The sequence below is a fragment of the Pleurodeles waltl genome, chromosome 4_2 (assembly GCF_031143425.1).
Source record: "Pleurodeles waltl isolate 20211129_DDA chromosome 4_2, aPleWal1.hap1.20221129, whole genome shotgun sequence".
NCBI classification, from domain to species: Eukaryota; Metazoa; Chordata; class Amphibia; order Caudata; family Salamandridae; genus Pleurodeles; species Pleurodeles waltl.
Window position 1 is genome coordinate 810,941,350 of NC_090443.1, and position 25,346 is coordinate 810,966,695.

Sequence of the window (25,346 nt, forward strand, 5' to 3'; positions counted from 1 at the left end):
TTTTGTGCCCACGTGTACATACATCAGTCCCACTGTTAATGTCAACACAAGCCAAAACACATGCTATAATAAAACTGATTAGAAAAAAAGGTTAAATCTAATGCATTTATCAAAGTTAAGTAATTTATAATGAAAGTTCAGAAAAATATTTACTTTTAATTAAAGGCCAAGCACATGGGTGAGGAATGCTCTTGGGAAAGAGGAAAATAACTTGCAAAAATCCTAGGACTAAAACCTCAAGACCCTCATTAAACAACAATACACCCCCTGAACAGATGGCATTGCTAATTTGCCTGATGGTAAAGAGAAGGAACATATGGATTACAATAAGAAATTCCTCTCCCTGCAGGGGGTGGGGTGTAGGAGGTAGGAGGAGACCAAGAGGCCATGTTTCCACCTTTTTCCAGATAGCAGTCAACTGTACAACTAGGAAGACCTCTCTACAGTGGGTCGAGGGGCCATGTAGTTCCCTACCCTGGACTGAGGGGAGAGTCTCCAGGGCCCTTTAAGGCTTGTTGGGGATCACTGCGGCCACCTTACACACCCGAGTATTGTGGGTCTACTCCCCCATCCGCCAAAGAGTCCATAAATTATCTAAGCTAAGCATAACAAAAGGCTGCTCTTAATCTGCTTGGGGTAAGATCTGTCACTGCTAGCAATGTGATGCTGTCTCAACATCAGTAGCTGCTTGTGCCATGGGTGAGATGATGTTTGCCTCACAGTGTCCCCTTGAACATCAGTCCCCAGTGGTGTTGGCTCCTGCCATCATGGTTCTCCCACTGGTGAGTGTCCACTGCTGGCCACCGCACACACTTTAATGGGTGGTGTTTTCTGCTACGTCATGTGCAGTACCATCAAGTACAGCAGTTAAGCCCAGATACCCATTATTATTTCATTAATTGTGCATAGAGGTTTACGTTGTTGTAGTACAGAGATGTACTGCTGACAATATAAAATAAACCTTCAAATAAAAATGTAGTAATAGATATCAGGTCATAGCAATTTCACCGGAGACTCCACATTTGCTAGAACCCAGCGATTAAGAATTGCAGCAATGCAGGAGAGGCAAGAAAGACACAAAGATCAGAATTGGGGGTTTCCAAAGGATGCCTACCCCTGTAAAAGAAAGATCCCTCTCCGAATAGCCCCCTGCAGTCCCTTTGAAGCAGACAACACCAAATCCTCCGCTGTCTCATCAGCATCAACTTGGACAAAGCTTAAAACCATTTTAAAGAAATAAAATATAGAACAGATTTAAGCAAAACAGGCCTCCAAGGCTGAATTCTTGAACAATAAAATACAGGTATTTACAGGTATTCGACGACTGTCTGTAAATCTTGGTGGTGATTTGTAAACAGACCGATATCCACATAACTACCCTGGAAAAGAGGGGAATCAGTAGAAAGCACAAAACTACCTGAAATGTGAGGATCTTCAGAACCAGTCATACATTCTAACATGCAAATAGGAGTGATACCGCAAAGAGCTGAAGTAGAGCATAAAAGCAAACTAATACTTTATTTCAGACAATAGTGTTCATTTATCAACAGCATGAGACCATCAAATCACATCCATTCCATAGAAGAACCCATTCAGGTCTTGTACTAATGTTGTCTTTTTCAAGGACTGTCTTCTCAAGGACAAAATTCTGATGCCAGACCACATAAGTGCATTCTCACTAAAGAGAGGTTAATTCTCTATTTACCAGGACGTTTTGGGTAGGAAACAGCTATTCACCAGGAGGCTTCTGCTCAACATGATCCCGGAATTAGGTGCCTTCTAGATCCCAGGTGACTGTAGCAGGCTCTGCTGTGAAGATTATTTTGCAAGGAGTATTTCAAGTTTTCTCTGAACCTGAACAGCTTTGCCACTTTATTTCACAAAAGAGAGCTAAAGGGTCATATCGAATGTGTTATGGCATAAAACAAAAAACAGAGGCCGCTAGCTGAGATGGAGCACTTAGAAGACTAACTTGGCCTTCCTTCTTTCTTGGATGCACGAGTAGTAGTTATACATTCTTTAGTTGGCTTAAAACCATTAAAGCATAACACAAAATTAGACTATACCATGGTTCATAAAATTAATGTGTTACATAGTGTATACCCACACAGTTGTTCATAATTCATACCATTTCATATTTACAATGCCCTCCTAATGTGGAGCAGTATTATTTTACTAACCCCATATTCAAGTTTTATTTACCTATTATTTTACAAATTGTGTAGTGCATACCAGCCTAACCAGATTATATTCCTAATAGTTTAAAAGTTCTTGTTATTTACATATAGCGCAAGTTTAGATCAAGTGGCAGTGCTTTTACTTTCAACCTACATCTTATAATAAAACAGTTGTCCTATATTGCTCGGGGGGGGTAACAAATATTAGTTATAAAGATTTTACAATCATTCGGTACAAATATAAAAGCAGCCAATTTATAATCTCTTCATTTATCTAAAAAAAGTGCCACCTTTAATTTAAAACTTCAGATACTACATTCTTACATTTTATGGGGGCAAAATGTAAGGCTCACCGGCTCACCATCCAATCCCTGCCCTCACCACATCCTCAACAAAGCAAGCTCTGTCAATGCACCCCAACTCCGGAAGATCATCAACAGCTCCTTCGAGTCCGCCACCTTCCCAGAGAGCTGGAAACACACCGAGATCAGCACCCTCCTCAAGAAACTCAAGGCGGACCCAAAGGACCTCAAGAACTTCTGGCCCATCTCCCTGCTCCCCTTCCCGGCAAAAGTAATCGAGAAGGCTGTCAACAGACAACTGACCCACTTCCTTGAGGAGAACAGCACTCTGGACCCTTCCCAATCCAGATTCCACAGCAACCAAAGCACCGAAACTGCCCGCATCGCCACCACCGGCGACATCAGAACCATACTGGACGATGCCGAATCTGCGGCCCTCATCCTCCTGGACCTCTCAGCCGCGTTGGACACCATCTACCACCACACCCTACGCACACACCTCAGCAATGCAGGAATCCGCGACAGAGCCCTGGACTGGTTCACCTCCTTTCTCACAAGCAGAACTCAGAGAGTCCGCCTCTGTCCATTCCGCTCTGAAGCCACCAAAATCATCTGCGGCGTACCCCAGGGTTCATCCCTCAGCCCGACCCTCTTCAAAATCTACATGGCTCTACTCACTAACATCACCTGATCTCACAACCTCAACATCATCTCATACACCTAGGACACCCAGATGATCATCTCCCTAACCAAGGACACCGCCAAGACCAACCTCCACGAAGGAATGAAGGCCACTGCCGAATGGATGAAGAACAGCTGCAGCAAACTTAATTCCGACAAGACCGAGGTCCTCATCTTTATGCTTCACCCCCTCCGCATGGGATGACACCTGGTGGCCTGCCACACTCTGATCCGCTCAGACTCTCACCGACCATGCACGCAACCTAGGATTCATCCTGGACTCTTCACTATCTATGACCCAGCAAGTCAACGCCATCTCCTCCTCCTGCTGCTTCAACACCCTCTACATGCTCAGAAAGATCTACAAATGGATCCCCACGGAAACCAGAAGAACAGTCACCCAAGCCCTCCTAAGCAGCAAACTTGACTACGGCAATGCCCTCTACACAGGAACCATTGCCAAACTCCAGAAAAGGCTGCAACGCATCCAGAACGCCTCGGCACGCCTCATCCTGGACATTCACCGCCACTCTCACATCACAGGCCACCTGAGAGACCTGCACTGGCTCCCCGTCAACAAGAGAATCACCTTCAAACTCCTCACCCACGCTCACAAGGCACTGCACACCACCGGACCAGAATACCTCAAAATACGGCTCTCCTTCTACACCCCGACCCGACAGCTCTGCTCTGCCGACCTCGCCCTCGCAGGCATCCCACGCATCCGCAGAACTTAAACCGGCAGCAGATCTTTCTTGCACCTCGCCGCCAAGATGTGGAACCCACCTGTGTCAGACCAAGGACCTCCTTACCTTCAGGAGACTTCTCAAGACTTGGCTGTTCAAGCAGCTTGTGTTCCCTGGTAACTCCATGCCGTCATTTGGCACTCCGCCCTTATAGTTTGTATCATACTTGAGGGAGGCAGCGATAGCAAGCGTTTTACACATTTACTTTCTTCCATCTCCCAACGTAACTTCCCAGAAAGTGTTAAGACTTCTACCCCATATTGAAACTGAGGACGTACCATAGCATTAAAAGCAGAAACCACAGGACGTAGGGACGGTCCCCCATACTTCCTGCTAAACTGGTTTAAACTCCATACTGATATTAAAACTCTATTTTTTAGAGCCTCAATATGTTCTTTCCATCTTAATTCAGAGTCAAACCACATGCCTAAATATTTGTATTTTTTTAACCTTTTCTACTTTTTCTCCTCCCAGAAACCAGGAAAATTCACTCTTCTTTTTCCCTATTACCATTACTTTCGTTTTATCCATGTTTACTATAAGGTTTTTTTCCTTTGACAGTAAAAATGAAAAGCCTTTAATTTTCTTTGTAGCCCCAAATCTGTCATATCGACTATCACCAGGTCATCCGCATATAAAAGACAAGAAATATGAGCCCCATCCATTTTTGGGCCAGGACTTTAGCCTCCTTTGGTAAACATGGTAAGGCTGACAGAAATATAGCAAACAGTAATGGGGCCAGAACACATCCTTGGCCCAATCCATTCCTTATAGGGGTCTTCTCTGATAGCGAACCGCTCATATATAAAATTAATTGGGCCCAATTTTGTAAATGCAGACCCTGATGGAGAAAAAGTAGATCCGGATCGACCCCCCAGCCGTTTTAACATACCCTATAACAAATTTCGACCCACCAAATCAAATGCGGCACGAAAATCGACAAAGCAGCAGAATAGACACCCTTGCAATTCAATTGACTTTTTTTGCTAATTACCAAAGACTGAAACAGTGGTCAATTGTGAGGGACCTTCTTTAAATCTGCCTTGCTCTACAGGAATCAAGTCATTTGTCTCTACCCAGGATTTGATTTGACCCAGCAATGACTTTGCAAAAACTTTTTCGCCTGCATCCAATAAACTTATTAGGCGATAATTTTTTTGTTGAGTTGGGTCGTGTTTTTTTTTTTTTTTTATAGATCGCCTAATTATAGCACCCTTCCAATTCTCAGGGAAACAACTGGAATAAAGAATTTTATGAAAAGTGACATAGAAGAGCTTGGCCCACCAATCAATTTTATTTTTTATTATTGTTTCTGGAAGGTTGTCTGGGCCTGCTGCTTTAGTTAGTTTAGGCGCTTCAATTATTTCTTTGATCTTTTTCAGGGAAAAAGCTGATCTTACACCCCACCTATCTTCATATTAACTCCACATTCTCCCTCTGCATCCTTTCCTCTATGAACATTACTCAAATGTTTATTGCAGTCATCTTCACCAACCAAGCATCGCATAGTTCCTGTGGCTGTTTCCTTCCTCCCCAACTGCCAGAATCCCATAATGTTTTCTGTTCTTATCACATCTACCATTACCTCCCAATTCCTATTTACATACTTCCATTTACTCAGCCTTAAGATTGTTTTATAACCTTGCTTTGCTAGGCGGAGCTTCTGTTCTGCTTCAATAGTAAGTCTTTTCCTAAATTCCCTTTCTAGTTTTCGCACCTTCCACTTCTGGCTCCTACACTCCTGATTATACCATGTATTTTTATTGACCTGCTTACTTCTCCCTTTATCTTTTTCTCCTGTTGTTTTTAATTTCCCTTTCAAAACAATCTATTATTAACTTATTTACCCTAAAAATGTCATTGGGGTCTTCATCTATCCTGAGATCTCTATAATTTACTGTCAATTCATTAAGCACTCTTAGGCTACTTTCTGTGATTTGGGTAGTTATCCTACGTGGGTACATTACCTGTAGTGTCAACACTAGTTCTCTTTCTTTTTGGGAATTCTTTACTGACCCGATTGTTAGCTGTAGGGGCCAATGATCGCTGCCCTCTTCGTGCACAATTCCAAAGTACAATACTTCTCCAAAATGCCAAGTGTTTATGAAGGCATAATCAATAGGGCATGCCTGATTGCCTATGCAAACAGTTTGCTTTGCCAGGCGATCTGTATTCATGCACCCATTAATGCAAAACAGACCTAAAGATCCTAAAGTTCTGGGCGGTACATTCTGTATTTTGGAAAATACTATTCATCCCTTCAAGTATTCTATATCCATTCAGATCCACAAGGTCGACAGGTGTTAGAAATTAGGTTTCCGGTTGGCAGAGGTATGCACCCGATCCAAGTAGGAGCCACAACCACAATCCTACTCAGGGTACGTCACAAACACACACTAAATTAGCCTGTGATCACTCCCTGGCAGGTTGCCACAGAGCAGGCAGGCTTAACTTAAAAGGCACTGTGTAAAGTATCTGTGAAACACTTCAAACAGTAAAACAGAAGTGAAAACATCACACGGATACAACACCTGACTAGAAAGACAGAGCTTAATTTAATAAATAAAACAAGATCAAAACGACAAGAATCCAATAAGTAGAACTTGAGGTATGAACTTTTAAACATTAAACTGTAGAAAAGCACTTAGAAGCAAAAAGCGCCAACCAGGGCTATCTGGTCACGCTAGACTAAGGCAAACTCAAGAGTTTAGGCTGACCGCAATGCAGTGCAGGCCAGCTCAGGTTTGGCCTACTGAAAGTACCTGGGTTGCATCTTCGTTAAAGACAAGATGCAGCATGCAGAGGAGGTGCTGCGACGTTGGCGGTCCACACAGCTAAGGTGATGCTTAGGTTGGAGCCACACAGCAGCGATGAGTTGGTGATTCATGCAGTACAAGCGATGCACCAGTGTTGATCCTCACAATGGCAGAAATGAGTCAGTGTTGATCCTCGCAAAGGCAGAGATGCATCCACAGTGGAAGTGATGTGCTGGTTGTGGTCTCCATGTTGATGCCCATGCGCTGGTTCTAAACTCTGCATCAACGGTGATGGAAGGATCCTACTGGCAATGCACTTTAGGCCAACTTTCAAGGGACCAGGACTGAATGGGCACACTTGGAAGGGCAGACTCCAAGTCTCTGCAAAAGGCAGAGTCCAGGTGCAGGAGCAGATGAGTTGGAAATCTTATGTCCCAGAGACTTTAGAAAACTGGAGATGAGTCAGCTGGTTCTTGGAGTCACTCTGGGTTCTGGGGTAAAGTGATGTTGGTCCAGTCCTTCTCACCCAGCAGGTCAGCACAGCAAGAAAGCAATTCTTCCACAGAATCAGTCCAATAGAGTTCTGAAGCGGTCCAATTTTTATTCCCAGTGGTGCCTTTGAAGTGAGAGAGACTTTAAATGAGTCTATGAAGTGCACAGAGGTCCTCCATTCCTGCCCTGGCTCCAGCCAGGTATGCAGCTGTTTGTGGGGGGACAGGACTCAGCCTATTCAGGTTTAGGTATGAGGCTGTACTGATGGCCCATCAAGGATCATCAAGCCACACCGCAGCTCCCATTGTGTGGTTGTCTAAAAGGAATACACAAAGCCCAGCTCATCAGAGAGAGGCTGCAGGCACACAGGGTTAAGAGCAGGAAAAATCCAACTTTCTAAAAGTGGCATTTTCAAAATTGCAACCTGTTAGAAATGGGGTCTTTGGTTGGCAGTCAGGTTGCCCCCTGTCCAAGCAAGGACCCTCACTCTAGTCAGGGTAAAAGAGAATCACCCTCAGTTAACCCCGCTCACCCCCTTGGTAGCTTGGCACGAGCAGTAGGCTTAACTTCAGAGTGCTAGGTGTAAAGTATTTGTACAAACACACAGAGTAACTTAATGAAAACACTACAAAATGACAACACAGGTTTAGAAAAACAGAAAATATGTATCTAAACAAACAAGACCAAAACGACAATACACACGTCAAGTGAATGATGCAAAAAGTCTTCATGTAATTTTAAACAAAGCTAACGCTGTTAGCGTGTAAATGTACCTTAGGTGCGTCAAAAATAACCCGGCAAGGGCGAGCGTGTGTCAAAAAGGGATTGTGATGCATCGATTTCACTCATGAGAGACCTTGCGTAGTTTCTCCTTTAGTTGGTTCGGCGTTCGTCGTTTCTTCTCTCCACGGGAGAGCGATGCGTCGATCCGGTCAGCACTCTCAGGTACAGGCAGGCCTTGCGCTGTTTTTACATGCCCAGCGGTGTTTGCGTCAGAAATTCAGCTGCACGATGGTCCGAAAACCACACAGCGTGGGTTGTGATCTCACCAGCCTCCGTCAGCGATGCAGCACGTCGTTTCCCCAGCTCCGGTCGTCAATCTTATGGTCGCATTGCAGGCGAGCGTCGATTTACAGCAGTGAAGCCAGCGGTGCATCGATTTTTCAGCCGTAGATAGGAGTCACATCAATCTTTTCCCCGCACATCGGTCGGTGCGTGGATTTCTCACTCTTGGGCTGCCAGCTTCTCCTTTCAGGGTCCCGGGAACTGGATGGGCAACACTTGGCAGAGTAGGAGTCTCTCCAGAGATTCCAGATGCTGGCAGAGAGAAGTCTTTGCTGTCCCTGAAACTTCAAACAACAACAGGAGGCAAACTCTAAATCAAGCCCTTGGAGAGTTGTTCACAAGAAGGAAAGCAACACAAAGTCCAGTCTTTGTCCTCTAGCACAGGCAGAAGCAGCAACTGCAGGAGGGCTCTTCAAAGCACAGTCACAGGCAGGGCAGCTCTTCTTCCTCAGCTCTTCTCCAGGCGGAGGTTCCTCTTGGTTTCCAGAAGTGATCTAAAGTCTCTGGTTTTGGGTGCCCTTCTTATACCCATTTTGCCCTTTGAAGTAGGCCTACTTCAAAGCAAAGTCTCTCTTGTTTGTGAAATCCTGCCTTACCCAGGCCAGGCCCCAGCACACACCAGGGGGTTGGAGACTGCATTGTGTGAGGGCAGGCAAAGCCCTTTCAGGTGTAAATTACCAATTCTGCCCTCCCTCCAAGCACAGATGGCTCATCAGGAAATGCAGAATACACCACAGCTCCCTTTGTGTCATTGTCTAGTGAGAGGCGCAACCAACCCAACTGTCAAACTGACCCAGACAGGGAATCCACAAACAGGCAGAGTCTCAGAAATGGTTTAAGCAAGAAAAAGCCCACTTTCTAAAAGTGGCATTTTCAAACACACATTCTTAAAATTAACTTTACTAAAAGATGTATTTTTATTGATTGTGAGCTCAGACACCCCAAACTCCACATGTCTATCCGCTCCCAAAGGGAATCTACACTTTAATCGTATTTAAAGGTAGCCCCCATGTTAACTTATGAGAGGGACAGGCCTTGCAACAGTGAAAAACAAATTTAGCAGTATTTCACTGTCGGGACATATAAAACACATCAGAAAAGGGAAGGTTTAGGCCTGGCAAGTGGGAATACTTGCCAAGTCGAATTTATAGTTAAAAACTGCACACACAGACAATGCAGCGGCAGGTCTGAGACATGATTACAGAGCTACTTATGTGGGTGGCACAACCAGTGCTGCAGGCCCACTAGTAGCATTTGGTTTACAGGCCCTGGGCACCTCTAGTGCACTTTACTAGGGACTTACTAGTAAATCAAATATGCCAACCATGGATAAACCAATTACACACACATTTTGTATAGGAGCACTTGCACTTTAGCACTGGTTAGCAGTGGCAAAGTGCCCAGAGTAACAAAAACAGCAAAAACAGAGTCCAGCACACATCAACAACCTGGGAAACAGAGGCAAAAGGTTAAGGGAGACCACGCCAAGGATGAAAAGTCTAACACAACCATAAATCCGACTACCATTTAAGAGGATTTATCATCACAATTCCATAGGTATTAACCACAACAGATCTTCCTCATCCCAATCAGGAATTCCTTATTTTATCCTATGAGAGGGTTAGGTCTCACAGTGGTGAAAACAAATTTGCTAGTTTTCACTACCAGGACATGTAAAACGGAAAGATACATGTCCTGATTACATAGCACCCTGCCCTACAGGGTATTTAGGCCTACCTTAGGGGTGACATATGTCATAAAAAGAGTTTAAGGCTCGGCAGGAGGTTTTAAATGCCAAGTCCACATGGCAGTGTGATACTGCATTAAGGCTGCAATGGTAGGCCTTGTGCTACTTAAGTGGGTGGTACAGTCAGTGCTGCAGGCCCGCTAGTAGCATTTAATTTGCAGGCCCTGGGCATAAGTAGTGCACTTTACTAGGGAATTATGAGTACATTTAATATCCAACTGGGGGATCTGCCAATATAACCATGTTTTAAGGAGTGAGCACATGCACTTTCTTAGCACTGATTAGCAGTGATAAACTGCTCAGAGTCCTAAGGCCAACAAAAATAGGTCCAGCAAAATGGAGGAGAGGCAAAACATTTAGGGGAATACCACCCTAATGCTGACAAATTTTAAAAGGGCAGAAAGCCATTGAAGAAGAAGCAAGCAAATGAGTGTCCAGAAAGCCAAAATAATGGTAAGCAATGGGATATCACAAAGAGCACTAAGATTTTGGTATGGTCCACAAGATATTTTTCAACAAACATTTAAAAGCGGTCTGTAGGTAACAACTAAAAACTGGAGACCTCCATTTAATCTGTTATTCCAGATACAAAAGACGAAGTGTACGCAAATGCCTCTTTCTGCATGACCACCCCAATTTGTTAACTGATGCAGTTTTGGTTTTCTTTTCGTTAAAAATCCTAATTGGCACCTTTAACTTACCAATATGTTCTTAATATATGGTACTCAGTGTACCCAGGGCCTGAAAGTTAAATGTCACTACTGGACTTCAGCACCTATTGTGGCACTAATAAACTCACAGTACAAACCATGCCTTCAGGCCTGCCTCTGTGCAGTTTTAAAACTGCCTTAACCTTCCTTTTTAGAACCTATGAGCCACCCCTAAGGTAGGTCAGAACTTTCCTGAGGGCAGTGTGCATGGTATTTGAAACATAGGCCTAGGGATTGTGCCCACCAACTGCACAAGCTTCAAAGGAGCATCCCCAGTCAGGGGCAGATGTAACTCACACCTAGGCCTACTGGTTTGAAGAGGGAGTTCTGTCATTTTATTAGACACACCTCAGGGGTGTGCCCAGAGCACTGCATAACGGAAAAAAGGTTCTACCATATCGTTTTTTCAGTAGAGAGGGGCACTGTGGAAAATATCTGTGAAAGGGTGGTTCTGACTATCTGGTCCGGGCAGATTTCTTTGCTTTCAAACACCCGTTTTTTGGCCTTTTACTGCGAGAGCCTCACAGTCTGGGACTCACCCACAGTAAACTCATAGTAAAATTGACTGCCTGTGTTTACCGCCAGTGTCACCTTAAGATAAGGCTTCTGTGACGCAGCAAGGCTAGGAGGCCCAGGGCTGGTTACACATGATCACGTGTGCAACTCCTACTGTGCACAGCCCAAGAACTGAGCAAATGTAGCCTGGCATAGAAGGGACAATGCAGAGTGGGTGGTGCCCTGCCGTAGGCCTTATGAGATGGCTGTACACATGTGAGGGATAGTCAGTGTGCTTACGGTCTTCATTGTACTGACATTCCATTATACGCCATTAGGAAAGGCTTCTCTAGGTGCAACTCCAGTCCCCTAGGGTCCACAGACTCCAAAGTTGTACCAATGAATACTAGAACCTGTAAGAAGAGAACAATGTAGTAGGTTACAAAAGCATATCTGTACAGCCTATGGGTCATCCATGAATGTCATCTTTCTCTGACTCAGTTAAGGATCAGGGCCCAGGCATTTGTGAACTTGCTGGGCTAGATTGATTACTGTTCTCTCCAGCCACAGAAACAGGGCCATGCATCAATCAGCCAGCTGTCATCCTGTCCCCAGGTCACTCAGCGAGGAGAGGTGCCTTGAAAGAATTGCTGGGGGAGGACCTGGCAGGAATGTCAGGGAGGAGGAGAGCTGAGACCCTCAGAGCACATGTGGCAACGAACTCCCGGGCAACGGCATTTTGAGCTATCCCAGAAGACTGTGCAGGAAGGTTGGGACAGAGGCAGAAAAATGATAGGGCACATCAGGATAGGCCAGAGACACAGCCCTACTGGACACTTCCGCTCCCACTTATAAACTCTTGCATAGAAGAGCTCTCGCTCTCTCTGGGAAGATGCTTTTGCTGAAGAACCCCTGCACTGTCGGCTCGCGCCATGGACAGTTGGAAGGAGGAGCCCCCTGACTGTCCCCAGAACCAAGGACTCTGACTCCGATTGACCAGTGGGGGGGGAAGACTGAGCTCTGCACCAGGAGGGGAGTGGCAAAGAGGGAGAGTAAAGTGTAAGTCTGGTGTAGGGAGCCTGTGAAACCAGCTCCCTGCCAAATTAGTCATCCTTCCAGGACTGGACATGTGATAAAAGTGTTCCAGATGGCTAGGGTTCATCAATAGAAGCAAAATAAGTCAAAGATCACCATAATTGGACCAATGGGGCCTGAGATATCCTCATTCAAAGATTGGCCACCTTTGACCTTTCTTCAAACAACGATGAAGCACATGGGGCTCCACCACTGACCTCCAACTTGCCTCCGGGGTGGGGCAGGGCCCAGAGGCTGCCCCAAGAGGCAAAGGAATGTGCGGAAGTGCTGACGCACTTCCCTCACAAAAAAGACAAGTGCAGGGGAGTGCTGTCGCACTCTGTGTGTTGGAGGAAGGGGGTACTAGACCCCATTCCGGGGCCTCGAGGAGACCAGTCAGCTAATGGGGGGCTGAGGGGTGTTGTCGCACACTCCCACTTCAATTGTGAAGGAAGCCACGGTCACCATCCTGGGACCCTGTGCGTCAAGCAATGCCAGGGAGGGTGGGGGTAGCGCTGTCACGCTCCCTGTGGCAACAGGAAGGGGACCCAGAACCCATCCCTGGGCCCGAAGCGCTGAGGAGGATGGGAGGGGAAGCAGCACTCCCCCGTGCTGTCTGCCTTACCCACTCCCAGAGTCGAAGTCTGGTGGGAGCGGGAGGGTGGGGCCACCTGTGCACGTCTGTCTGCTGGAGCAGGCAGACTAGAAAGTTGCTCCCTGAGCTGCCTTCCAACAAAATACGAGCACGCGAGGTGTCTCATTTGGACCAGACACCTAGAAGGCCCCAAGGTCGCGGAGCGAGGCCACATGATAAAGTTAAAACAAAGTAAAAGCGAAGTGGCTCTACCCAGCGCAGCAGGAGAGCTGCACATCAAGTATGCACGCTCCTGGAGGAGCACTCCATAATGCCTTTTGAGGCCCAACATTTTATACAGTAATGTCGCTCATTTTTGGGCTATGGTGACCCCAGGAGAAGGGAGTCACTGCCAGAAAGGTACTATACACAGGTGAGCGGTACGAGGTGCACAGCCTCCCACAATAAGGTTTTCCAATGTCCCTACCTTCAGTCTCTGGAGACTGGAAAAGGATCACCCCTTAAGGGTTTAGATTTGTTTTTAAGTCCCACAGGCTGGAGCTTCTATTCTACAGCTGAGGGCGATGTTTTCCCTGGTGGAAGAAATGCATGGCTACAAGGCAGTGACCGTGTGACAGAAGCATATTGAGTCACATTCTCTAGGGGAAGAGACTGTAATAGCAAAGTCCTTTAGGAACAGTGTAAATGAGCAGTATTTTTATACTGAATTGTTCCATACGAATCTGATCCAATGTGAGTGTGATAAAACACTGTCAACACCCCCTAGGGGTGAACGTTTATACGTGCATCAGGGGATGTAATTAAGGTGATCCCCTTTAGGGACTGTGGTTGAAGTGCAGCACGATGTGCTGACTGAGGCCAATGATCTCACATGTGTATGATTGTTAGATCTGGCATCCTTGGCCTGGTCTCCACTGTCTTTTTTCCTCTGCTTCCCATGTTTTGACCCTGTGCTGGACTCTGTTTTTGCTGGATTTGGTACTCTGGGCACTTTACCACTGCTGACCAGTGCTAAAGTGCAAGTGCTCCTGTGCAAAGTGTATGTGTAATTGGCTTTACTACTAAGTCGCTAGTAAAGTGCACTAGAGGTGCCCAGGGCCTGTAAATCAAATACTACTAGGGGCCTGCAGCACTGGTTGTGCTACCCACATTAGTAGCCCTGTTAACATGGCTCAGACCTCCCCTGCAGAGCCTGTGCGTGCAGTTTTAAACTGCCAATTTGACTTTGTAAGTGTAACCATTTGTCAGGCCTAAACCTTCCCTTTTTATACACGTAAGGCACCCCTAAGGTAGGTCCTAGGTAGCCACATGGGCAGGGTGCAGTGTATGTTAAAGGTGGGACACGTACTGATGTGTTTTACATGTCCTGACAATGAAATGCTGCCAGATTTGGTTTGCACTGTGCAAGGCCTATCTCTCTCACAGGTTAATATGGGGGGGCTGCCTTTAAATATTATTGAAGAGCAGATTCCCTTTGAGAGCAGATAGAAATATGGAGTTTGAAGTCTCTGAACTCACAATATAAAAATGAAAATGCCACTTTTAGAAAGTAGGTATTTTCTTGCTTTAACCATTCTGTGACTCTGCCTGTTTGTGTATTCCCTGTCTGGGTCAAACTGACAGTTGGGCTGTTTGAGAATCTCCTCTAGACAGTAACACAAAGGAAGCTGGGGTGTAGCCTGCATATCCTGATGAGCCATCTGAGCTAAAGTTGAGGAAGGAGTGGGCTCCTGAATGGGCTGTGCCCTCCCTCACACAATGCAGTCTACAACCCCCAGGTGTGTGTCTAGGGCCTGGCCTGGCCAAGGCAGGATCTTGTGAACAACAGACTTCCCTTTGCAGTTTGCCTACTTCAAAGGCAGAAAGGGGAACAAGTAGTGGACCCAAAGCCCCAGACTTTGGATCACTTCTGGAACCAAGAGGAACCTCTGCCAAGGAGAAAAGCTGAAGAGCTGAGGAGAAGTGCTGCTCCCGCCTGAGACTGTGCTGTGTTAGGTTACCCTGCAGTTGCAGCTTCTGCTTGTGAAAGGGGACAATGACTGGACTTTGTTTTGCATTCCTGCTTGAGAAGAATCTCCAAGGGCTTGAACTGAGCTTGCCTCTTGTTTTGAAGTCTCAGGGCCATAAAAGACTTCCTCTGCCAGCACCTGGACTCTCTGCTGAGACTCCTGCCCTGCCAAGTGGTGCCCTTGAAAGGTGAAGTTGGCAGAACAAGGGCTGAAATCCATGCACAGAACACAGTGCGGCGAACATTTTGCCGGCTGGGAGCTCGACGCATCGCAGCTGGAGAAATGATGAAACACCCGCTTGCGGCTGCTGATAATGACGCAAACCCCACGCAGCGTGGTTTTATAACACCCTACAAATGGATTTCTCATGAATTGTCGCTGGCCGTCAGTCATTGTGAAACTGCGCGGATCCGAGGTGCCCTGTCTGGAAATTGACGCATCGCTCTCTTGCAAAAACGACATATCACCGACCCGACCAGAGAAGGAAACGATGCACTGCCTCACTTGCGAGTAAGGAATCAACGCATCACTGACATTTCCAACACACAGTCGTCCGTGCGGCTCTATTTTTGGCACAAACCAGGCACTTTGGTAGCGTCAACATTTCTATTGTTTTCTATGGAATAAGACTCTTATTCTTTTGAAAATTCATATTTCAACTTGTGTATATTGGATTTTTGTCATTCTGGTCTTGTTTGATTTAGATAAATATTACCTATTTTTCTAAACTGGTGTGGTGTCCATTTTGCAGTGTTCTCACTATACTACTGTGTGTGTTCGTAGAAATACTTTACAAATTTCTTCTGAGTTAAGTCTTTCTGCTCAATCCAAGCTACCAAGGGGGTGAGCAGGGGTTAACCAGGTATGTTTCTCCTTTGCCATGACTAGACTGAGGGTCCTTGCTTGGACAGGGGGTAACCTGACTGCCAACCAAAGAACCCATTTCGAACAATGGTCATATACAAAGGCACCCTCAAGGAGTGAAAAACTATTACGCAACTGAGAACAACCAAGTGATGTCTTTTAGGAACTATGTCAACTGTATATCATTTTTATATTGAATGATTCAATGTGGTATATGATGAAACTTTGCCAACACCCCTTAGGGGTGTGGTTAGACTGTGTAGATCATGCTGAGAGTAATTGTAACTGCACCAATCATTCCAACATGCCTATATCTGCTTCTTATGAATGCTTTGAGTAATGAGACTGACAGCCACTGGTGATCAAAGTAGATGTACTTTATTGACAGTATTAGGTGCTCTCACTCCATGTTACAGTCAGATATTGCATTGGGATACAAGTGAATGTCTTCCCATGTGGGTTGTTGGTTTACTTTTCCCTTTGGGGGACAGAAGAATAATTAAGCAATGACACTCAAAAGTAATTCCATCAGCTTGTGTGTATTTGTAAATTGCTGCATAATATTGAGTAGTGTGTGTGTGTGTGTGTAATAAATGTACTTTATTTTTATCAAAAGAAAAAAGCACATACTGGACAATCACACCACCTCCCTTGAGCAAACCTTGGACTGCTCGGCAACGCTACCCTATGAGTGTCATGCACTACAATTAAGTGTTTGGTTCCCAGCGGCGGTCGAGTGTGGACCTATTACTTGTGCAGGCTACACACACAACTAATGACCCACCTCCTAACAATATCTTACCATAAAATACACAGGGAGTGCTGCACCACTGCGTATGAGCACCTCTAGGAACTTTTATCCCATTGATACAGGAGTGGCCAGGAGTTTCCACCACTCACAGGCTGGCACTGGGTACTGGATTGAAACAAGTGATGAACCCTAATGCTTCCAACCAGCAGGCCCCGGATAAAATATGATTGAGACTGATCTCACTGTAAATCGTTCTAATTCATCATTTATTTCATAAACAATTTGAGGAGTCCTTTTTAATGACTCACAGTTCCATTTAGCTTTGATTTTACAAGGAAAAGAACTAGACCATTCATTCATAGTCTATTTAATGGACTTATTTTCCTACTTTTAATTGCTACACAGAAAATATAGCATGGCATACATAATATACACAACATGCATTTAAGTGGTGTTGCTGAGGACTAACAACATGACCCTCTTGAAGTTTTGCCTCTACGAGGTGCGACCCCATTCCCTCTTCTTCGTTTTAATAAACAGCAAGTAACGTCTGATGCACCTACATCGATAGGACAGAAAACTACAGACTGTACTGTGTTACAAAAACTAAAAATTGGTCACCACTTCCACTGCAACACTTCACAAGCACACAATTATTTCACCCTGATGTTGGTTTTGATTTTACAAACATACCATACCACAATGCTTTTTTCAGTGGATTTATAATGTTTTATTATATACTTCTGTAATTTTTTGGCACATTAACAGTGAAGATAACTCGTCGATGGAGAAATCGAGATGTTGAAGCAATTCTTGAAGAGAGGATTCCCGGACCCTAATAAAGTGTAATGTACATTTTTTGCAAAAGAATCGGGGCATTATTCTTCATCTGCCAGATCTACTGCAGCGTTTGTGGTGTTTTCCCTCTCTCGCTTGCTACCACATACCACAGCCATTTTTATTACAATGATGTCCAAGGACAGAAAAAGCTGGCAATGGCTAGCAAAGGAAAACTCTTCTCTGTTTTCAGGCAGCACGTGCCATTTCTGAAAAAGATCTTGGACCGATTTTTCAAAATGTAGGCAACACCCATATAGCTATTTTTATCATTATATTTGCACAATGATCACATTTTACACAGACCGTAAAAGGAATTCAAGATTGCCCTAAGACTTCTTTCCTTGCACCTTGGTGTAAATATGTCCAATCTAATTTCATGTAAATTGTGAATGAAATGGAACACGTCTCGACTTTTCTCCCCTTCTGATCAAGCTATGTGAAACGTGGTGAAAAAAATTGTAAGCATGCAAAATGGAAATTAGTCAAATGGGGAGAGATCCAATATTGAGCATGTAGGTTATTCAGAACTACACTGGGGCTAATACACATACACGATTTATAAGTGAATTTTCATATCCATGGACAAGTGAAATATGGTTAACATTGCTCAAGGATTCCAAAGTTTTACACACGTTTTAAGTCATACCATAAACACAGCTATCCTGGGATTTTTTTTATATGATACAAAATTAGAATAGATTATAGTTATATATTTCATCAACTTTTGATATGCACTATTAGGTGCACTTTAAAATCCTAACAAATTATCCAGCTTTTTTCTAGAAAGAACTGCTTAAATACGGTCGGAATTCTTCTACTTTTCAGTCATGCTTAGTGCTTTTTTTGGCAATACTAGTGGAAAAGGGTACATCTAATAATGTGCCAAGTCAGAACAAACAAATGCTCTGTGCAAATTCCCTGAACTGTCCATAAGCACACAAAGTAAAATGTGTTACTAAAAGGAGGACACAGCAAACGCTGATGAAGAAACAAATATGCTGGCAACTACAACCAGAACACCCATTATCCACCCCTTCCACAATGACTAAATACACATTTGAATGTCCTATGGTACTATGTTGATGCTAAATACTTTTGAATAATGAAAGGTTGCATGACCTTCGAACATCTGCTCCTAGGTGCAGTCCTATGAACACCTAACAGACACAAAACATACATTTAGATTTAAATGACACGCGATCCAAAACACTGCTGTTTTTCCTAAATAGAATAAACATCTGTGCTATATTCAGCAAGGACAAGCATTCACCTCTAATACCACATCAATTCGCTAATCTGATGAACATCTAAATGACATTAGGACAAATGAACATTTGTATATAAATATACTTTTGTTCCAATACGAGATGTCAAATTGCTCATAAATAGACACGTTAAAAATCACTGCACAATATTTCCACAAGAATGCACAGAATTCCTTATTGAATTCACGTACACTAAAACTGGGGTATTAGGTGGTTGTTCTTTCATGCCCAACTGCAGTGCAGATTTTTTTTCTTAATGCCAAGCTCCACCGTTAACATTATTCGAAGGTGAAAGAGAACATTTTATTTTTTTTCTGAGATGGTGTCAATTAACATGCATATTCTTGCGTTTTCAGCCACCAGTAAACCATCGCTTGAAAGAACATTTCGAAAAAAAATTTATGAAAGAATTCAGGTCAGAATTAACTATATTTTCACATAGTAGAAATAAAAACCAACAGTATATTTTATTGGGGTTGTTCAACAGTGCTAGTGGTCATTAATATAAAAACGTATGATTGTTTATCATTCTGACTCTGAACCGTTTCATTTACCTTGAGGTAATAATTGCATAAGTATTTAATCAGAATTGTTAGTATGGCCCAGGCACTGTATGCTGGTGTGCTATGTGGATTTGTACGGCGCACGTGTTACCCGCAAAGGTATCCATACCCTGCAGCAGGAGTGTACACGCAGGTTTTGATATTTGTGTATTATATGTGTTATATGCCACAAAAGATTACTTTAAAACACAAAAATATGAAATCATGTTTTCTTCAAGAGCATGAGAGTATGCAAACCGGGAGAGGACAGAATGATCAACTACAGTGTTTAAACATTATCTGCTTCTATTAAAATACGTTTGTTCATCACAGATATACTTACCGGATAGGTTTCTTTTAAATGTCGCCTAAAAATGAAAACAAAAATTACAGTTTAGAATCAAAGAAGATCATTGAATCTTATCGGGTTCCATTTTCAAATACTCAGATGTGTTCCGTTGGCAAATCTAAACCCCTTTTTCAATGAAGTAGTAAGAGGAGACATTTTCAAAGCTTAACAAAATAGTATGTTTTATTTAAATTCCGTTCCAAACAAAACTTCAAAATCATTAAGTGGATAGAACTAGGCCAGTCACTTCCTTTCTTGAAAAAACATCTGTCATGGAAGGTGTTTTGTTGCTTCATACTCCATTCATTTTGCGTTCCTTGTGTGTCAGTATAACTTATGGTTAATGTTCTTGCTAATGAGACATATCGAGTTTTGTCTAGTGGCAGTTTTGACTCGCCATAAAGTAGCTCATAGCGTTAATATGCCTGCTGCAAAGAACAGATCTGTAGTTTATGTGGATAGTTGAAGCGATTCGTATTGCCAGCCTCTACCAACGCTTTAAAAACATGAAATGTATTTGAGAGAGGGGCTTTGTACGGGGGGATGCTAGAGGCAAGAAGTTAAGCACAACATTTTAGTGATGTTACCAGTGCTTGAAATGGGCAGGTACTGAGTATATGCACTTCTTTAATTTGAAAATAGACGTATCAGCACTTCTCAGAAACTATGCAATGCTTCTATTGGGAGTGTACAGGCACTTCAAAGTAACAAACAGGTACTCTGGGACAAAGAGTACCTTCAATACTTCTTTTCCATTTTAAGCTCTGGACATTATAAATTCAACTTGGCTGTCAGAAGCATGGTACTATTCACAGTATTAAAGGGGACAGAGAGGGAGACTGGTGAGGCTAGCAAAACGAACATTACAGTGCGCAGATGCTGCAAAACTAAACAAGAGGTAAGTGTTGTTTGAGGATCATATTGTCAGAAAGCCACATAGTTATGAGATCAATGTCAGTGAGGTACCGTGAGAATCTAGTTAAGCTGCTTAGGCAAGAACAGGAGGCTGGCTATAAGGCAGTAGATTGAGAGTTGAGGGGTAAAGAGGCCACTCGCTAGGACAGGTAGAAGAGATAAGAGAGATTAATTCAAAAGTTGTGGGTTTTAATCAACACACCTTTATTCTTTAAGGCATGAAACCCTGGTAATCGTGTATACTTCGGGACAAGCATCTCCACTTTTTCATCCAAAAGCAACACGACGTAGATGTGGATTTGCGGATATGCCTTCAAGGCTTCAACCTCAATTGCCAGGGTATCAATATTGTTTACTGTCACCTTCCTAGCTCCAGTTTTAGATTTTATCCCTAAACTCGGGTCTCCATGCTACTGAAATGTGTTCCAACTGCATACATTGTTTTTTCTAGCTTGGTCATTTTTTCAGGATGGTGTTTAGTGCTAGCATCATTACTTTTAGCAACCTCAGCAGGCTCTCTGTTGCATATTCCCAAGCACCCCCACACTAGAAACCTCCTTTTGATGTAGCCGAAATTAAAATAACTTCACCTTTCTGGATCTTCCCTTAGCCATCACTCTTGCTGGAACCCACTTAATGCTTTTTTTCTGATCTGGTCTAGCTGCCTCCATGACTTATCCCTGTCATACAAATATCAAATGAATAATAATGAGCTAACAGATGGCTTTCCCCCTTCAAATGTTCAAACTCAGAACCTTACCCGTAACCCCACAGGGGCACTATAAAAAGGAAGCCAACCTCATTTATATCACCTTGTCAACAAGTCTATCGCAGTTAACAGGCTCAATAATACAAGATGGATCCCTCTCCTTTGATCTTCATACATTTATTAATGAGGAGGTACAAATAAGTTATTTAGTGCTTCTCAGAATCCCATCTGCGCCCTTGAGATGGCTCGGCCACTATTTAACCACTCCTGTAGTTTGTTCTTCAGTATCCTTCCCGTTTTTTGTGTTCAGACACGAGCCCAAAAGAGGAATGGTCCGAACCATGGATTCGAAAAGAAGACCATAGATGCAAACTGTATTGAATAATCTGGTCAGTACAATTGGGGGGGGGGGGGGGAGAGAGAGATTTTATATATATATATATATATATATATATATATATATATATATATATATATATATTTATATATATATATACATATTATATATCTATCAATCAACGGGCTCTTGCTGGCAGGAATAGTCAATCGATTTCAATACTTACCACAGACACACATTTGAGGATTTCTAAGCCCTCCTGTCCTGCTGTTGCCATGTATCTCACAAAAATTGGTAAACCACTGCTCTGCCTGTATAACAGCATTCATAACATGCTGAAGCCTCCTCCCTGCCTAATGTTCCAGAAGGGTCTACATGTCTTACTCTAAATACAGCAGATAACATCTCATACTTTCATTATAGCTTCTTGTTTTGCTGTGTGCATCATCTACAGTTGAATATCCTGTTGGCCACATTAGGAGAAAAAATAGCACCCACAGTTTACATTAAGATGTTCTCTAAAATGCATTGAACCTGGTGTTACCTTATACTAAGAATATCCTATACCCAGAATATCCTTCTTTTGCAGTAAGTGAATTAGCAGTTGTTATTAATCTTCTGAAAATCAGTTAAGACCAATAAATCAGGTATAGCTTGATCTAGAAACCTAGAGATAGATGTACTATCAGCCCTCAACTATAAGGTTAGTCTGTTACTTGGAATCAAACAGAGTCCAACCTAGACTCCTCCATTCATTTGAGACTATATCCAACAGTGAGCAAAATAAATTTGTAGACCGTTTCAGATCTCACATTTGGACAAAAAACGAACACTATAGGGTTACGATCACTCATGTCTTTCTGTCAATTCATAGGAAGCTGCATAATCCACAATCTGCCCAAACACCAACACATGCTGGTGATACATGGAGAGGTGTCCCCTCTACAGGAGTGAATTGGGTGGCACCTCAATTTAAGCAAGTCCCTAGCCATGTCATTCGTATCAAGGAAATCCCGCAAAAATCTGCTGAGAGCATTCCTTTTGCCTATGTCTCCGTATGGCGTAGCTATTTCAGGAATTTTCTTTCCCAATTCAGTACAAGCTAGTTTTTTTCCAGAGCGATGCTAGTTTAGCATTAGAGTCACTCATAATCATGACACCCAATTTGGGGGAATAAATGTAAATTTTATGGCACATGGATCATCAAGAAATTCAGATAATGCTGCTAAATGAGGGGAAATGGTAGACATAAAATGACTGCAATATTAATATACTAGTAGAAGGGTGAACCCAATATGAAACCTTAGTTCAACTTTCATCATCTAATTTCTAGACTTAGTTTTAGGAAAGAACGTCAGCAGAGAGGTTTAATGGACCATACAGTCGTTAGGCTGCCTGAGGAAATGTCCTCTGGTTCTGGTATGTTCTGGGGAAAAATATACAGTAAAAGACAGGAATGCGAGGATCAACTAACCAGGACATTTTCCACACATACCACCTTTAAGAATTAAATATATGAGAGCCACCACTCTCAGACAAGCTGTCCTTCAGACCTGTGATATTCCAAGAAGAGGATCCGAAAGTAATATCAGACATAACACCTTTTTTCATACATTGGATTGTGTTTGGGAAAAAGAATATGCCTTGAAATTCAGGACCTCAAGGGCCCACTGTAATCCTATGTTCTACATAAATAGCTATAATGCCAAGAATGCCCTACAATAACCTTACAGCTTTTCATGCTTTGAGATGTGTGGGAGAAGATCAGGGCTCAAATCCCTAATCTGTATGGGCCTATTATAAGCATATGTTCTAGCTGACAGGCTATAATGCCAAGTATGGCCTGCAATAATTCTAGTTCACAGAGTGATAAAACAATCTGCACCTGAAAGTCATGAATTATTATCTATACCAGAGAGAGAATCAAACCTATCCTGGCACTAAAAACTAATGATTTTTGTTTCTTCTCTGTTAGACCTGGCAGCCTTAGGGTGGTGTTCCCCTGAACTTTCTACTGAACTCCCTCACTTTTCTGACCTTGTTTAGATCTCTGTGCACTATATAATTGCTAATTAGTGCTAAGGTGCTTGTGCTCTCTCCCCTAAGTCACAGTAACATTCGTTTAACCTCAATTGGCATATTTAATTTACTTTTAAGTCCCTAGTAAAGTGCACTACCTGGGCCCGTTGCCTGTAACTTAACAGCTACTTGTAGGCTTGCAGCAATGATTGTGCCACCCACTTAAGTAGCCCCCTAACCATGTCTTAGGCATCCCATTGCAGAGCATGTGTGTGCAGTTTTTACACTGCCATGTCGACCTGGCAAGATAATCCTCTTGCCAGGTATAGAACTTCCCTTTTTATACACATAAGCCACCCCTAAAGTAGGCCCTATATGACCCACAGGGCAAGGTGCCATGTATTTAATTGGCAGGACATGTACGTGTAAGTTTTACACACAGTGGTAGTGAAAACCCTTCAAACATTTTTCACTAATGCAAAGCCTACCTCTCCCATAGGATAACATTGGGATTACCTTATTAGACCTTATAAGTGTAATTCCCAAACTGGAAGATATTTCCTTGTCAACTTTGGTGTCTCTGAACTCACAATTTAAAATCACAATTTATGGTAAAGTCTGATTTAAACTGCAGTTCTGAAAATGCCACTTTTAAAAAGTTGTCATTTTCTTACTACAGCCGTTAAGTTACTATTGCCTATCTCCAATACAGGTGTGGGGTGACAGTTGGGCTTGTGAAATCCTTCTAGACACCCTCTAGACACAACTGCAAGGTCTACCTCTCCTATAGGATAACATTGGGATTACCTTATTAGATCTTATAAGTGTAATTCCCCAACTGGGAGAGATATGTTTGTCAAGTTTGTTTTCTCTGAGCACACAATTTAAAATCACAACTTAGGGTAAAGTCGGATTTAAATTGCCACTGAAATGACACTTTTAATAAGTTATACAAAAAGAACAGTTGATGGACAGAATGCAGAACAAATCAAGCATTCACCCCCAGTCACAGATCTGGGTTGAATCCATCAGTTTTGGATTAAACCCAGATCTTTGTGACTGAGGGTGAATGTTTGCATTGTTCATCATTCCGTCCATCATCTATTCTTTTTGCATTTGTTGCCCCAAGTGGGAAGGGTATGCCCAGACGTGGGTCCCATGCTCACTGCACCACCGGATTCAAGCTAGCCTAGCTGATGAAGGGTGATACCCTGAAACTGGTCCTAGGATGCTTGTTTCCTGTCCAGGGAGGACCTGGCTTGGCAGTTCGGGCTGGACTGTTCCCATGAGGAACAGGGTCAAGACTGATTTCATATTACTGGGTCCAAACTGGGGTGGCGTGGTGAGCAAAAACACAATGGCTTAAACCCAGATCTTTGTGACTGGGGGGTGAATGTTTGCATTATTCAGCATTCCGTCCATCATCTGTTCTTCTTGCACTTTTAAAAAGTTGGCACTGTCTTACTTTAGCCATTAGGTTACTACCGCCTATCTCTAATGCATGTCTGGGGTGGGGTGACAGTTGGGTTTGTGAATTCCATCTAGACAGCCACACACAAATGGAGGTTAGGTGTCCTGATGGGTCATCCTGGGCAGGATGGGAGTGAGGGGCTGGCATTTACACCTGAACACGCTGTCTCGGGACAGCCAAACACACATGCACAATTAGGTTTCTCCAGCCCGGCTGTCTTTAACAGCTGGGCTGGGGAAACTGCAGACCCCAAGGCTGTGTCTGAGCGGCAGTCCGAGCCGCTCAGACAAATCCTGGCGCTGCTTTCATGCTAGCTTCAACTTTTTATTTATTTTTTCTTTCGCCCGTTTCTTTCACCCAGCCCATTGAAATGAGCGGCAGCCGCCGCTGGTTCAGGGCCTAGCTTAGGGGTAATTTATATGTAAAAAAAAAAAA

General features: G+C 43.4%; 1 protein-coding gene across 3 annotated transcripts in view; it reads right to left on the reverse strand.

The window, feature by feature from the left end:
* SGIP1 (SH3GL interacting endocytic adaptor 1) overlaps positions 1-25,346 on the reverse strand; it is a 933,552-nt gene that overhangs the window by 382,049 nt on the left and 526,157 nt on the right. For all 3 annotated transcript variants that reach the window (XM_069232486.1, XM_069232484.1, XM_069232485.1), the window contains exon 8: positions 19,455-19,479. In XM_069232486.1, coding sequence (XP_069088587.1) covers positions 19,455-19,479 — 25 coding nt within the window. The remainder of the gene's footprint in view (positions 1-19,454; positions 19,480-25,346) is intronic.